The sequence below is a fragment of the Juglans regia genome, chromosome 11, assembly GCF_001411555.2.
Source record: "Juglans regia cultivar Chandler chromosome 11, Walnut 2.0, whole genome shotgun sequence".
NCBI classification, from domain to species: domain Eukaryota; kingdom Viridiplantae; phylum Streptophyta; class Magnoliopsida; order Fagales; family Juglandaceae; genus Juglans; species Juglans regia.
This window is the reverse complement of record NC_049911.1, coordinates 3,199,755-3,214,088: the sequence shown is the minus strand read 5'-3', so window position 1 is coordinate 3,214,088 and position 14,334 is coordinate 3,199,755. Positions and strand designations below refer to the sequence as shown.

At 33.8% G+C, this 14,334-nt stretch overlaps 3 protein-coding genes and 1 non-coding gene across 4 annotated transcripts; 2 read left to right on the top strand and 2 right to left on the bottom strand.

The window, feature by feature from the left end:
* Positions 1–3,651: 3,651 nt before the first annotated feature.
* On the bottom strand, positions 3,652–4,528 carry LOC108991018 (60S ribosomal protein L29-1-like). Its single transcript, XM_018965160.2, has 2 exons — positions 4,387–4,528; positions 3,652–3,865 (listed from the first exon to the last, which is right to left on the bottom strand). The coding sequence occupies exons 1-2, from the start codon at positions 4,486–4,488 to the stop codon at positions 3,782–3,784; spliced, it is 186 nt and encodes a 61-aa protein (XP_018820705.1). The 5' UTR covers positions 4,489–4,528; the 3' UTR covers positions 3,652–3,781.
* A 1,798-nt stretch (positions 4,529–6,326) lies between these two features.
* Positions 6,327–8,883, top strand: LOC108991016 (GTP-binding protein SAR1A-like). The gene is made up of 3 exons (XM_018965158.2): positions 6,327–6,655; positions 7,513–7,644; positions 8,284–8,883. Exons 1-3 carry the CDS (start codon positions 6,527–6,529, stop codon positions 8,602–8,604), a joined length of 582 nt encoding a protein of 193 aa, XP_018820703.1. The 5' UTR covers positions 6,327–6,526; the 3' UTR covers positions 8,605–8,883.
* Positions 8,884–10,291: 1,408 nt separating this feature from the next.
* TRNAA-AGC lies at positions 10,292–10,364 on the top strand. Its single transcript has one exon. It is a non-coding gene; the product is annotated as a tRNA-Ala (tRNA).
* Positions 10,365–11,672: 1,308 nt separating this feature from the next.
* On the bottom strand, positions 11,673–13,917 carry LOC109016456 (pentatricopeptide repeat-containing protein At1g09190-like). Its single transcript, XM_018998867.2, has one exon. The coding sequence runs from the start codon at positions 13,804–13,806 to the stop codon at positions 12,352–12,354; it is 1,455 nt and encodes a 484-aa protein (XP_018854412.2). The 5' UTR covers positions 13,807–13,917; the 3' UTR covers positions 11,673–12,351.
* Positions 13,918–14,334: the final 417 nt, after the last annotated feature.

Here is a 14,334-nt window from a genome sequence, read left to right as displayed (position 1 = left end):
TTGGCGGTTCGTGGGTTTGGGCTTTTTATTCAAAGACTGTGGGCCTTTGCCAGTTTTTTTTTTTTTTTTTAAATTATCTTGTGCTGGATTTTTTATTTTTTTATAAAAGAATTGAAGAAATGTCTTCGATCAATGCCTCTTTCTCCGTCAAGAGAATTTATTATTTCCTTTGCCTCCGATATTATCCAAAGGCTTTTTATAATTTATTATATAGTTGTTGCATGATTGCATCATCTTCTGCAAACAAACTCATCATTAAATATTGAGGAATGATATACATACGCCATGTCACTATTTATTCTTACAATTCACACTTATAATTTTTTTTATTTTTTATAATGTATAGAATATTTCATAGAGCGTGAAATGTGTGATAGTGAATATTAATTGATGAGAATAACTTTTCTTAAATATTATGGAGAAAACAAAAGAAAAAAATTTGAAGATTTTTTTTTTTTTTTTTTGTTAAACACAAAATTTAAAGGTATGTCTTTTGACAATTACAAAAAATTCTCGAAATCAATCAAGAAAATAACAACAAATTCTTAGTTAGTTATCTGATATTTAAAACCTCAAGTTCTCCTCAAGACAGGGACAGAGAAAATGATCAGATCAAAGGTTGTAGAACAAGCATAACATCTACATGATAAGGGAAGAACACTCCAAAAAGAACGGAATCTAGATTTTGAAACTAGAGTGGCCATAGGCTGCCCAAATTGAACACCAAAAGCATCTTTTTAGCTGGGAAAAAAAGAGTTTTTTATACTGCTAAAGTTGAAAGGAGTTATTTTTCTAATATTTCGAATCATGAGTTTCACCAGGATGACGAACTGTATTGCTTCTCCATATATATATATATATATATATATATATATATATATATATATATATATATATATATATTAGCAGTGACTAACGTGCAAAGCACGTTTGCCATGTCTGCCTAATTAAAAATAAATAAATAATAATTTTTAATATTAAAATAATCTAATGTATATGAGTAAAATTATTATTTATTCATATTCATAATTTATTATAAAATTTAAATTATATTAAAAATTTAAAATAATTATATAGTTTTTTTCTATTAAAAATATTCAGTAAAACTTCATCATTTATTTAATGATGAAAAAAATAATATTTTATAAATTAAAGTTGATTTTAAGTGTATGATATAATATTATTATCTTAAAAATGTTCAGTAAAACTTTATCTTTTACTTAATGATGAAAAATTAATATTTTATAAATTAAAGTTAATTTTAAGTGTATGGTAGAATATTTATATTTTAGTTATTTGTTTTATGTTAGTTTAAATCAATATTTAAACTTCTATCATTAGATTAAATCTGAAGATTAAAGATGAAGGGTTGTAATTTAAAACCTAAAAACTAACATTTTCCCCACGCACGTTTGCCTAATTTAGTTAATTAAGAATATTATTATATTTAATAAATTAAATTTGATAGTTTATGTATAATATAATATTTATATATTAATTATTTAAATTTTAAAATAATTTAAATCAATGTTTAAATTTCTATTGTTAGATCAAATCTAAGAATTTAAAATGAAGAATTGAGATTAATTTCTTAAAAATATTTAATATAATTTTATTGTTTATTTAATTTATTTCAATATTTTTAATTAAATTAATATTTATGTATATTTAAATCAGTATTTTTATCTTTTATTGTTAAATCATTTTGAAGATTCCAAAATGAAAGGACTGGATAAATCCCTATATTTTTTCTTTTCTCCCTCACTTTTCCCTCCCCTCTCTCTCCTCCCTCGGCTCACGCGTACGCGGTACGCTGCCTCTCCTCCCAGCCGAATCTTCCTCTGCCCAGCTCGACGCCGCCGTGCGTCGATGAGCCTCACCGCCTCTTCCACCAGCATCATCTCACTCCGGCGAGTCCCCCCACACCGGTCTCCCTCTCTCACGCTCTCTCTTCCTCTCTCTCGGCTGTGCATAGCCCGAATGGGTTTGATGCTGCTGCGCCGCCGTACGCCATCCTCCGGCGCCACCACCTCCATGGTAGCCTCCTCTCCCACCGGCCATCCCCCTCCAGCGAGCTCGGCCTCCATCTCCGTGCCGTTTGCTCCCACGAAATCTACCTCTCTCTTGCACTGGTTCTCCACACCCACGGCGGAGCTCCACCTCCTCTGGCCACCGCACCACCACCGGGACCTCCTTTCGCCACCGACCATCTCTCGTAGCCGTCCTCACGCCCAGCCGAGCCACCATGGATGCTCACCTTCCCTCACGGATGCCCACTTCCCCTTAGGCCACCTCCACCACCGTAATTTGTGGTGATTTTTTTTATTTTATGGTATTTTTGTTATGATTTTGTGGTGATTTTGTAAATTTGTGATATTTTTGTGAAAATTTTATGATGATTTTGTGATTTTACCGTGTATTTTTGCTCTGTGGATTTGCGGTTTTGTGATTTTTTGTGATGATTTTATGGTGGATTTGCTTCGGTTGCCTCTGTGGATTTGTGGTTTTGTGATTGTTTGTGATGATTTAATGGTGGATTTGTTTCGGTTGCCTCTCGTGATTTGCGGTTTTGTGATTTTGCCGTTGATGTTACTGTTGATGTTATTGTTCATTACTGTTGATGTCACTGTTCATTGGGCGATAGGCGCTTTTAAGTATAAGGAGATATATAAATTTAGTCAATAGCTAAAAGGATGAGCAGCAACACAAACAATAGTTTCCTTTTATTTTTGGATATCCGATGTTTGTATATTGGTTATCCGCATAACCTTTGAACACTGTTGAAGATATATATTTTCTATGCAACTGCCTGTCTATGAGCTGTTGATGCCCCCATCCAGTTCATTGTGCCTGGCATCCATGTTACCAGGAAGAAGATTTATGACTGAACAAGAAGATGAGATTAGTTTACAGAACTCGAGTGCCAGTTATCTGCTAAATTAATTTTTCACTTTTACCCACTTAAACCCAAGATCTATGTAACGAGCCCACATCATACTGATCAGATAAATCATCGGCTTTCATCAATGGGTGTAAGTCACTGAAAGTCGTTTGCACCCAAAGATTTGAACCTTAACCTAGGGTGAGTATACCCCCAACACCTCGGCCTTCACCACTTAAGTTAACCCCTAGGGGTTGTTTGATGATTTAATGCAAGCCAAGTTAATATAAACAGAAGGAAATTAACCGACTGGGGCTGTGATGATCGGATGAGAACAGGATCAGAGACATGGACACAAGCTTTAGATCGAAGTGATTCAAAACAATTCAATTACCTACACAGTTCAGCAAGCTTCTTACTTAAATTGGCTAAAGGATAAACAGAAGATTGGAAGAAAACATAAATTTGTTTGCAGGCTTTTCCATTACTCTTAGATTGTAAAACGATCTTGCATGGGTTAAATTAGTTCATCCAGCAACCGAAAAAGTAAACCCAATATCTCATTCAGAAGTTATCATCAATGTTATTTATTCACATGAACTGAAATCATCAATGTTAATTCTCCCAAGATATAATAAGAAACTGATTATAATTTAAATGCGTAATACTTCAACATAATAGAATCTATCAAAATTGTTAAAGTTAATGCTGCTAATTGCAAGTAAATAACACCCTGGGGATCAATCCTCCAACAAGATGTATTGCTAGTCTTGGACACAGAAACTTACCCACAGTCAATAACTGAAAAGGTCGAAAAAAACTTCCAACACATTAAAATCTGAAAACCATTTCAAGTTTTCAACAATATCTTAACTTTAAAGAATCCCAATTCTCATTGATTTACTCTTCCTCGGTTGCAGAACCACCATTCTTCTTGTTGTGCTTTCTTGCATACCTCTGGTTTCTCAAAAACTTTGGATCCATCTACAAAAGTAAAAATAGAAATAAAAACTCAATAAATTTTCACAACCCATTAATTAAATTCTCGTAAAAGAAAATAAAGCCATGCTAGATGTATCTAATACAATAAAAAATAGAATTCAGCTACATGTTTAATTTTCATCTACATGATCACAAAAAGTAAAAAATCTCACATAAAAGAGGCCAATTCAACTACTTTTGGCATGTGTCTGGTTGAGTTGGGATTCCTTCTTTTGCATTTTTTGTTGAGTGCCCAACTCAACAAAAGACAGAGACATAATGAAACATGAAATTTCAAGGAAGGTCAGAAAAAACACAAATATCAAACTTCAGTTCCGGTGTGATACACAAATAAATTTTGAAACTTTAGTTGATTCAGGGAACGAATAATAAAAAATAAAAAAAGGCACAGAGTTCAGAATTTCATTTTCTCGTTTCTCGTCTTTCCCTATGGTTTTTTAGCAACCAAACAATGGCTAAGTCCAGAGATGAGACAAAAGATAATCACAACACCGAGAGAATACCCCTTTGGTGGAAGTGTGCCTGTGCTTTCTGGGTTTCTTGATGCCATTCTTGTGGGCCTTGTAGGATTGGTTGTGGGCCGTGTGGTTCTTTGATTTCGCCATTTCTCACTATTTCTGTCGGCAGCTCTTCGATGATTAGGGTTCTGGCCTTCTAAGGTTCCCCAAGTAATAGGTAAGTACCCTATTATATATAGAGTCCTGCTACAGCCCCCGCTCCCTCTCCCGCTCTCGTCCCGTTCAGTGTAAAATGTAGTGTTTTTTTATTTTACTTTTTTATACATATATTTTTTAACACTATAAAATATTTTTTAAAAAAATAAAAAAAAATTATAATATCATTAAAAAACACTTATTTAATCATTAAGTAAAAAAAAAATATATTAAAAAAATAATTTTACACTGAACGGGACCAAGAGCGGGACCGAGAGCGGTGAGAGTAGCATTATTCTTATATACATGGATGGAGGCGGAAACAAATCGTACAGTGACCGACATATTTCGGGACGGACGTCGGACATGGAAATGGACACGTCTTGTCGTTTTAAGAGAAACTCGTCTCATTTCCGCATGTTTCTTGTTTCACAAATCATTTCCTATTTTATCTAATCATTCAAATTTTTTAATTTTTTAAATAAAATATCATAAATATTTTAAAATTTTAAAATAAAATTTATATTAAAAAATTATATTCTAACAATATTTTAACTTTATTAAATTTTTATTTCAATTCTTCCAATTTTATCTCTTCTTACTATCTAAACTACATCTATTATCAAAATCAAATCCTTTTACAATAGATGTAATTTTTTTATGAATTATTCTATTCAACAGTCCTGGATCATATACATACTGATAAGTAGAATTTTTTTAAAAAATTCTTAAATACATTTTTTTATTTGTTAGGCTCGAAGTTTATATATATAATTACTCTTTATATTTTATTAACCTATTTTTTTAAATTTATTACTGATATTATTTTTGGAATTGCAAAATAAAATTCCTTGAAATACCTCAATTCTTAAAACAAAATTTCAGTTCTTTAAACAATTTTAATAAAAAAAAATGGACAAATTCACATTTCGTTAGTGTCATGAGCTTCGTATTTGTTCTCATTTGATAGTATGTTTTTTGGGATTTGCTTTAACAATTAAGAGCATGTAATCCTATTATTTAAAAGTAATATCATAAATCACTCTCATATTGCTTTCATTTCATTATATATAATGTGATTCTTTTAGATAGGAACTCGATAATTTATGTGTATAGTGTATACCATTAAATTTAAGTTACATATAAAATTAGTCCCTTCAATTTATTTTAGGCTCAAAATCTTTAAAAAATTTTAAGGCACGTGTTGAATCATAGGATAATCTCTTTGAAACTATTCCTAAGATTCAATTTGGTATCTAAACGTCAAGAGTCTAATGGCCTGATGATATATAACTCGATTCTTTAAATAGAAAATTTGGGTTCGAACTTCCCACCCCTTAATAAAAAATAAAAAAAATTGGTGTCTATACTTGTTTATAGGCTTAATAGGTTAATAAAAAGATTATTAGAGATTAAAATTATACTTTGACATTTTAAAATCTTGAAGAAAACATTATGCCTAGAAAGTAAATATAATAATAAAGTAATTTTATTATTTGTCTTAAATTTATTACTCTAGTCACATTATTTAACATATCAGATTTTTAAAGAATTCATAAATAAATGAGTTAACTAATTTTAAATAAATTCATAAATTAAAATTAATAAAGTAAACGACGTTAAATTATCAAACCCAATTAATATAGATTTAGTATTTACAAAAAAAAAATATAAAAAAAAATAATAAAAACAAAAAATCCAGAGCATCGTGGACCTCGTGGACTGTACACAACCCACTAGAACGGTCCCAGCAACATCTACCCGGTAACCCGGTCCGCCCACAACAACACATTCTCCCCCACCTACCACCCGACTGAAACTGGCCCAGCCAGTCACCAGTGACCACCACAACTCCCAACAATCCCAAATAAACATAGCATTATATTTTCATTTCCACGCAGAGCCACTCTTCTCTCTCTCTCTCTGGTTTCGATCGGGTGGCAATCGTGGTAAATATTGGGTGGGTTCGGAGTATCGTCTTCGTAAAACCATGTTTTTGTTCGATTGGTTCTACGGAGTTCTAGCGTCGCTGGGGCTGTGGCAAAAGGAGGCCAAGATCTTGTTCTTGGGTCTTGATAATGCCGGGAAAACGACGTTGCTTCATATGCTCAAAGATGAGGTACTTTTTCTTCAACACCCCCCCCCCCCAAAAAAAAAAAAATAAAGAAAAAGAAAGAAGATTCTTAAGTATTTCTCTAATTGTTTTGAAACTTCATTATTAATTTGTTCAAATTGTTCTGTCTGGTTGTCGAGGAGAAGTTAGGGAAGTCTTGATTTTGTTTCTTTATATCTCAGTTGATGGTGCTGTGATTCTTTATTAAGAGTTTATTTTCGGTCTTTGATTAAAAATTGTACTTCTTAAAAATTTGAATGTTGTAAATGAAATGAAATTGAAGAAAAATTCGGGATGATGAAAAAGAAAAGGATTCGACTTGGGTTTCTTTGGTTTTAGCTGGTGTTGAAAATTTTGAGTATTGTGCTTTGAAATTGAGTTTTTCTTTGTGTTATTTTCTTATAATTGAATGGTGGTTTGGTTGATGAGAAATGTGGGATATGAAAAGAAAGTGAATTGGATGTTAGTTTATAAGCGAGTTTCTGCAATTATGTGATAAGTACTAGATACTCCACTTGCCTCGAAGCTGATTTGAGCTAAGCCCTGTACTTTTCTTTTTTTGGTTTGTAAATGTTGGTAGTCTTTTCTTTTTCATTGAAAGTTCTGCTTATTGCCTGGAATAGATAGCGAATTGGAAAAAGTACTTTATAAATGGAGAGAGAAAAAAAAAGACGAGATTTTCAATCACTTTCTCAATACAGTTAGTAGTTGTAGTTTATTTGAGACTTTTAATTTTGGAGGTCAAAACGACATGAAACCTAGGCTGAGAGTGCATTTCTTTTTCAATCATAGTAATTCTGAACGAAGTTACTTCCACTTACTTGATATTCTTTTTTCTGGGCATTGGTAATGAAATATTGCAGAGATTAGTTCAACACCAGCCAACACAGTATCCAACGTCAGAAGAATTGAGTATTGGGCAAATCAAATTCAAGGCTTTTGATTTGGGAGGACACCAGATAGCTCGTAGAGTTTGGAAAGATTACTATGCCAAGGTAAATTTCTCAGTATATCAATTATCCTTGATAAGTATGTTCAGTTAATGATACATGTAATGTAATGTTAGTGATTACTTATAAAAAGAAATGTTAGTGATTATGCTTGACATTTTGTTTTTACCCTTGAGAATACTTGAAATTTTCACTAATTATTTTTCCGATAGTCAATTTTATGATTCAAGGTTGAACAATAGGAAACATGATTTGAACTATTGACAGTTGTGACTATTTGTTTCTAGTAGCCAGATTTAGACTCTCCCCGATTTTGGTTTACCATGGAAAAGTTACTCCCCTGGTAGTATTTTTAACCAATTTTTTTAAAAGCTCATCAGATGAGGATTTTGTGCTTGTATCACCGTATGTATCCACCCATATTTACTGTTTTTTTCTCTCCATCTCTCACTATATCTTTCATAGGTAGATGATAATCATCCCATGTGATCTACTTTGCTATCCCAATTGAACACTTGTGGCCTCTGCTGTTGTTTATGGGCTTGTGTTATTCGAGCCTTACATCATATGTTTCAGGTTATGCTCTAATTGTAGGTTGTTCCACCATGCTGCAGGATTCTTGTCTCTATCTTCATTGTTAAGTGAATGCTCTTTTGCTAAATAAATTTCGTTTTTGTTCTGAAGGTGGATGCAGTTGTCTACTTAGTGGATGCTTATGACAAGGAGAGATTTGCCGAGTCAAAAAAAGAGTTGGATGCTCTCCTCTCTGATGAGGCCTTGGCAAATGTTCCATTCCTTATTCTTGGCAATAAGATTGATATACCATATGCTGCCTCAGAGGAAGAATTGCGTTTCCACCTGGGCCTAACCAACTTCACCACAGGTAAGGGTAAGGTTAACCTGGCAGACTCGAATGTCCGCCCTCTTGAGGTTTTCATGTGTAGTATTGTTCGGAAAATGGGTTACGGAGATGGTTTCAAATGGCTTTCCCAGTACATTAAGTAGTAGGCCTTAGAAGTGAAGATTTGTCATCTTATTTCTATATGTTATTTCCTACAAAATGGAGCTGGACTTCTTGTCAGTTAAAAAATTACTGTTGGAGATATATTCCACATGTTTCCTTTTGTGTTCCTTTGTTTATGGTGAATCCACAAAGATAGCTCTCAACATGAAAAGTAATTTTGATGATTTGTGCTCTGATAGAGGGGAGCAGGGCATTTTAGAGACGAGGAAACCCCATTTTTCTGTTATGTAATTCAGGAATGAGTTCCAAATTCTACTCAACCTCGTTTATGCATTAATTACAATCATGCTAGCTATTTCCTGGCTATAAATTACCCATCAGAAAGACCAGTAGATATATGGTTCAAGGAGACGGAAGAGGAAAGGAATCCATACTTGTTTCCTGACTGCCTTCAATTAATGGAGTGGTAAGCTTTTGAAATTCTTTTCCTGGATCGTTGGGAAGAAAACATATAATATGCTTCCACGGATTTACCCTGCAGCTTATTTTTATCTGCCAAACCAAGCCGTTCATGAACAACTCAAACTTACTTTTATAGACAAACTCGATTTGGATTTGGATCACTTGATTATGAATTAAGTCTGTATATCTCAAACTCTTGTAAATTCATTTTAACTCACATAAGATTGAATGATTTCATGTATATATATATATATATATATATATATTTTAATTTTATAATGTAATTTCTAATTTTACAATGAAATTATGTTTTTAATGTGATACATGTTTGAATCCTTGTTAATATAATTTTACAGTATTGTTTCTAACTTTACGATGAATATAAATTTTTATAAAAGCTTATTTAAAAAAAAAAAAAAAAATTGTAGATGAACAAATTCTGCGTAATAACATTAATAATTGTCTTAATGATAAAAGTCATATATGATTCAGTATAAATACAAGAGTTGTCACTTAAATGGCATAATCTTAACATAATTAAGAAACTCATTATCATTATAAATTTATAAAAATATATATGATTTCAATAATTTTAAAAAAAAAAACAACAAATTAAGTTTGATTCATATTGGAATAAAAAAGAATTTTGAGTTCGGGTTTGTTAAGCTCATGCTCTACAACTGTAATTCGTCAATAATTTTAAGTTGTGTTCAAATGAAAATTAAAAAAAGGGAAATATTCTAGCCACAAATAGATTATATAAAAATAATTTTATAAATTAATTTGGTATAATGTGGTTTGTCAGATTGTGAAATTATTTTATTATAAAGTATATATAATAGATTAAATGAAGTTACGTTAATTTGTAATATTACTTCTGTGTAATCTTTTTATGGATGTAACAATAATCTTAAATAAATAAAGCTTGAGCAATGCTACACAACCTCCCAACCTCCACATATCACATTTTTTTAAAATTTTAAGATTTTTTAAAAATTTTAAAATTTTTTTTTTGAATTTATTCCTTTTAAACTAATTCAATTTTTCTATTCATTATTCATATATTAAATATTTGATAAAAGAAAAAATAATAAAAATTAAAAAAAATATAATGTGTGGAAGTTGCGTGAATAATAGGAAGTTGCGTAAATTTTTTTTTATTTTAAACCTAACTCGTAATAATACCAAGCTGTTCTTTCTCTTTCTAAAAAAATCGATCAATATTAGTTACTATTAGTACTTAAAAAACTTGGCCTCTATCCAAAAGGGGATGTAGCTCAGATGGTAGAGCGCTCGCTTAGCATGCGAGAGGTACGGGGATCGATACCCCGCATCTCCACTTCATCATTCATTCCCCTAATTTTTAAGTCTTTTTAATTATTTTCTCCACAGCTGCAGATTTCCTGGTAGTTGCAAAGAGAACATGTCCTTTTCTACCTTTCCTTGTCTTGAAAAGGTGAATGCTTACATCCCTACGTGCTTTTCAACTTGTTTCAACTTTTAGGCAGAGGAATTTTGTTGAACTCTGATGGATATGTGAACTCAATCCACTGAAAAGATGACAAAAAGATATCAGTTCTCAGTTCCAAGACTCAATTTTTTGAAAAGACAAGTACAAGTTGGTGGCCAAAACACCAACTTCAACTCTTCCTTTCAGTCCATTTATCCTCAACAATCACCAGCTAATCTTCATTTTTTTTCTTAAAATCTTTTAGCCTTTTATCACCGCATTTTATATTTCTATATTAAAGACTTAAATCATCCCTTACAATAAATAGCACACTGTATTACTGATCCAGCTCAAATATTTCTTCCCCACTTCATCTTCCTCGCAGCTCTCACAATGGCATTCTCAGTCTTTCCAAAGCAGAAATGCTTCATCCTCAGTCTAATTTCCATTGCCATGTGCTGCTCCTCAGGTCATAGTCCTGCGACATTCACAACTTTTTCTTGTTTTCATCATACCTTTTTCATTATCCTCATGGATGTTGGATATAATTGTGAATAGGATATGCACAGGACAACCCTGGGCAAGAGGTAGCAAATGCCCTAATGTGTTTCAACAATAAGCTTGTGAGTGAGAACCTTATGTTCATCTTTAACCTTTCTATTCTAACCTAATTCCTTTGTAGGTTTGTAGCTAGCAAGCTTGTTATAGTAGAGCATTTCATATAAAAACCTTGTAATTTCTATATTCAGTGAAGTTCATGTTTCTTTTTTGTAGTGTCACTTCTTTTATTTTTGTAATTTGTATGTGGCACAGATCTATATTGGATGTAATGAGGCATATAGATTGAACCCGAGTGGGAACATTGATGTACCTCCTGTGGCTGCTGACTTATTCTGTAATGGACCTTGCCTAGCCGAAACACAAGAAGTTCTCAATTGCATTGATGAACTTTTTTCAAACATCATGTTCCACAATAAAGCGACCATACCATCAGTGAGATATGCACTAAACGCTGGCTGCAGCTACACAAGCCAAAGAGGTAGCATATTTCTACTGCTCTCTTTCATATCTTTTTTGTTTTGTTCTTTTTTTGTTCTTTTTCTTTTTTTCCTGGTAATGATCTCCATCATCTGTGGACTTGTCTTTACAAAATTCAATCTCAATATGCTAGGTATGTTACGTGAATATAATGGCATGCTTAAGACGAACAACTATTCAATTAATAACAAAAGTTTCTGTTTGTACAGGGAATTTCAATGTGGGACAGTATATTGAAGGAGTAACAAGCAATGCACACCGATTGCCAAACTCAATCAGCTTCCACACTTTCATGCTGATTATTGTTTGCTGTTTTTCCATCTTATATGACAACTTGAAGTATCATTGGAGAAAATGATAACATACGATGTCCGGCTGTCTTGATGTACTTCATTTAGAAGAATGTAACCAAGTTTTTCTTTCTTTATATTTGTGATGGACAAAAAGAGGGGTTTCCCCGAAAGGACACTATGATGCTTAGATATGTACCTAGTAGGATATCTCAAACTCTAAATGCGTTTCACTAAATGCATTTTTCAGGGTATATTCTCTCCATAAGAAACCTAGTTGTAAGTTCTCTTACCCCATCCGCAGGTTAGCTTCCTTTCTGCCTCCTGCTCCCATTTTCATGTGGTCTCATAATCCTCTTCATGTATATGACCGGGATCTAGGGAGATACCCAAACCATTCAGCCTCCTTTGCCTTTGCTGAAAGTCATTCCCTAAGCATCCACCATGTACAATCTTCATTCATGGTGGAGATGGTGGTAAGTATCACAACTTAGAACCATGGCACTATTACCTTACCAACCAAGAATAAGGACTCCCACATTTCATAACTATTTAATCACACTCTGCCCTGGTGCTTTCTTGACGCACTTTTCCTTCATTAAAACCCGGACCTTCTCAACCTCATCCCACCTCCCTTCTTCCGCATATATATTTGACAAGAGCACATAATTACCAGAATTCCATGGTTCAAGATTGATCAGCTCTTTTACTGCGAGTTCTGCAAGCTCTAAATCACCATGAGTACGGCAAGCACCGAGCAATGCACCCCATAAAGCAGCGTTTGGTTTCATTGCCATGCTTCTAATCAAGCCATGAGCCTCCCCCACACACCCACTACGCCCAAGAAGATCAACCATACATCCATAATGCTCAAGTTTTGGATGGATTTGGTGATTTGCTGTCATAGAAGCAAACAACTCTCGTCCTCTTTCCACCAAGCCTGTATGGGCACAACATGCTAAAGCACCTACAAACGTTGCACCATTAGGGCTCATACCTTTATTGATCATTTCCTCAAACAAGTTGACCCCAGTCTCACCCTTCCCATTAAATGCCAGACCCGAGATCATTGCATTCCATGAAACGACATTTTTGACTGGCATTTCATTAAAAATATTCCATGCAATTTCTAAATTTCCACATTTACAATAAAAATCTACAAGCGAATTACCCACAGAAATAACATCGTGCAGAAGCCCTCTAGAACCTGAGTGAGAGTGTATCCACTGACCAACGTCAAAAGCCCCCAAACGTGCACAAACAGGCAAAACAATGACCACAGTCGCCTCATCTGGTTCAAGACCCTGCTGCCACATCTCACCAAAAAGTTCCAGAGCCTCATTATCTCGTCCACTCTGTGCTAAGGAAGCAATCATTGAATTCCAAGAAACAATGCTCCTTTCAGTCATCTGCCTAAACAAATGTAGCCCCAAATCAACGTTACCCATCTTGCAGAAACCCCGAATCATCAAATTCCAAACCACTACATCCCTGTAAGACATTGCATTGAACACCTTCGTAGCATCATCCATTCTCTCACAAGTCACGTAAAACTCTATAATCCCGATTCGAATAGAACCAAAACACTCAAACCCGACTCTAATAATATCCGCATGAACACATTTCCCAATTTTGAAACCACAAAGACCAGAACACGACTTAAGCAATGGCGCAAACGTGTATTCATCAGGCCGAATGCTGCGACTTTTCAAAAGAGAAAACAGATGGAGAGACTGTTCAAAGGGTCCACAAAGTGAATAGCCTTTGATCATGGAATTGAAGAGGAAAATATTTGGGTTGTGCGTTTGGAGAAAGATGCGATTTGCATAAGCCATTTTGTCAAGGGACCCGCAAACGGAGACGAAGTGGGCGAGGACTTGGTTGGATTGGTCAAGACCGTGGCGGAGGAAGTGGGCGTGGATTTGGGGAATCTGGGTTCTGGTTTTGTGGCCGTGGAGAAGGCGGAGGACTCGCCGTTCTGCCTCGCGGTAGGCTTTGCTCATGGTTCCAGCTACGGCAATGTGATACTGCCAGTCATAGCGATTGTGCGAGAGAAACGTGTTACAGTCAGAAAAGCAGAAATTTGAAGTGTCGTGGACCTTATGGTGGGTGGACAGCGGGAGGTGGGGTCTCGTAAACGACGAGTCGTATATTCTTGGCGTTGCAGGGAATTGCAATAACTTTCTTGGCGTTGAGCACTTACTCCCGATTTTTACATTCTTATCTTTTTGCTCCCTTGGTTTCTAGTTTTTACCATTTCTGTCATCGGATTTTGTCTATATTTGTTTCAATTAAGTGTCAAAAAAATAATAAAAACTCCAACATTTTAAAATCATATAAAGAAAACTAGAATAGATATGTCATGTTGACCAGAAGATTAGCCTCAGCTGAAATAATTTTAAGTAGGTTGAATTAAATAATTTTACAATATTATTTTTAATATTATTATTATTTTAAGATCTAAATAAATTGAATTATTTATTATATTTTATTTAAAAATTTAAAAAAATTATAATAATGAGATGAGATAA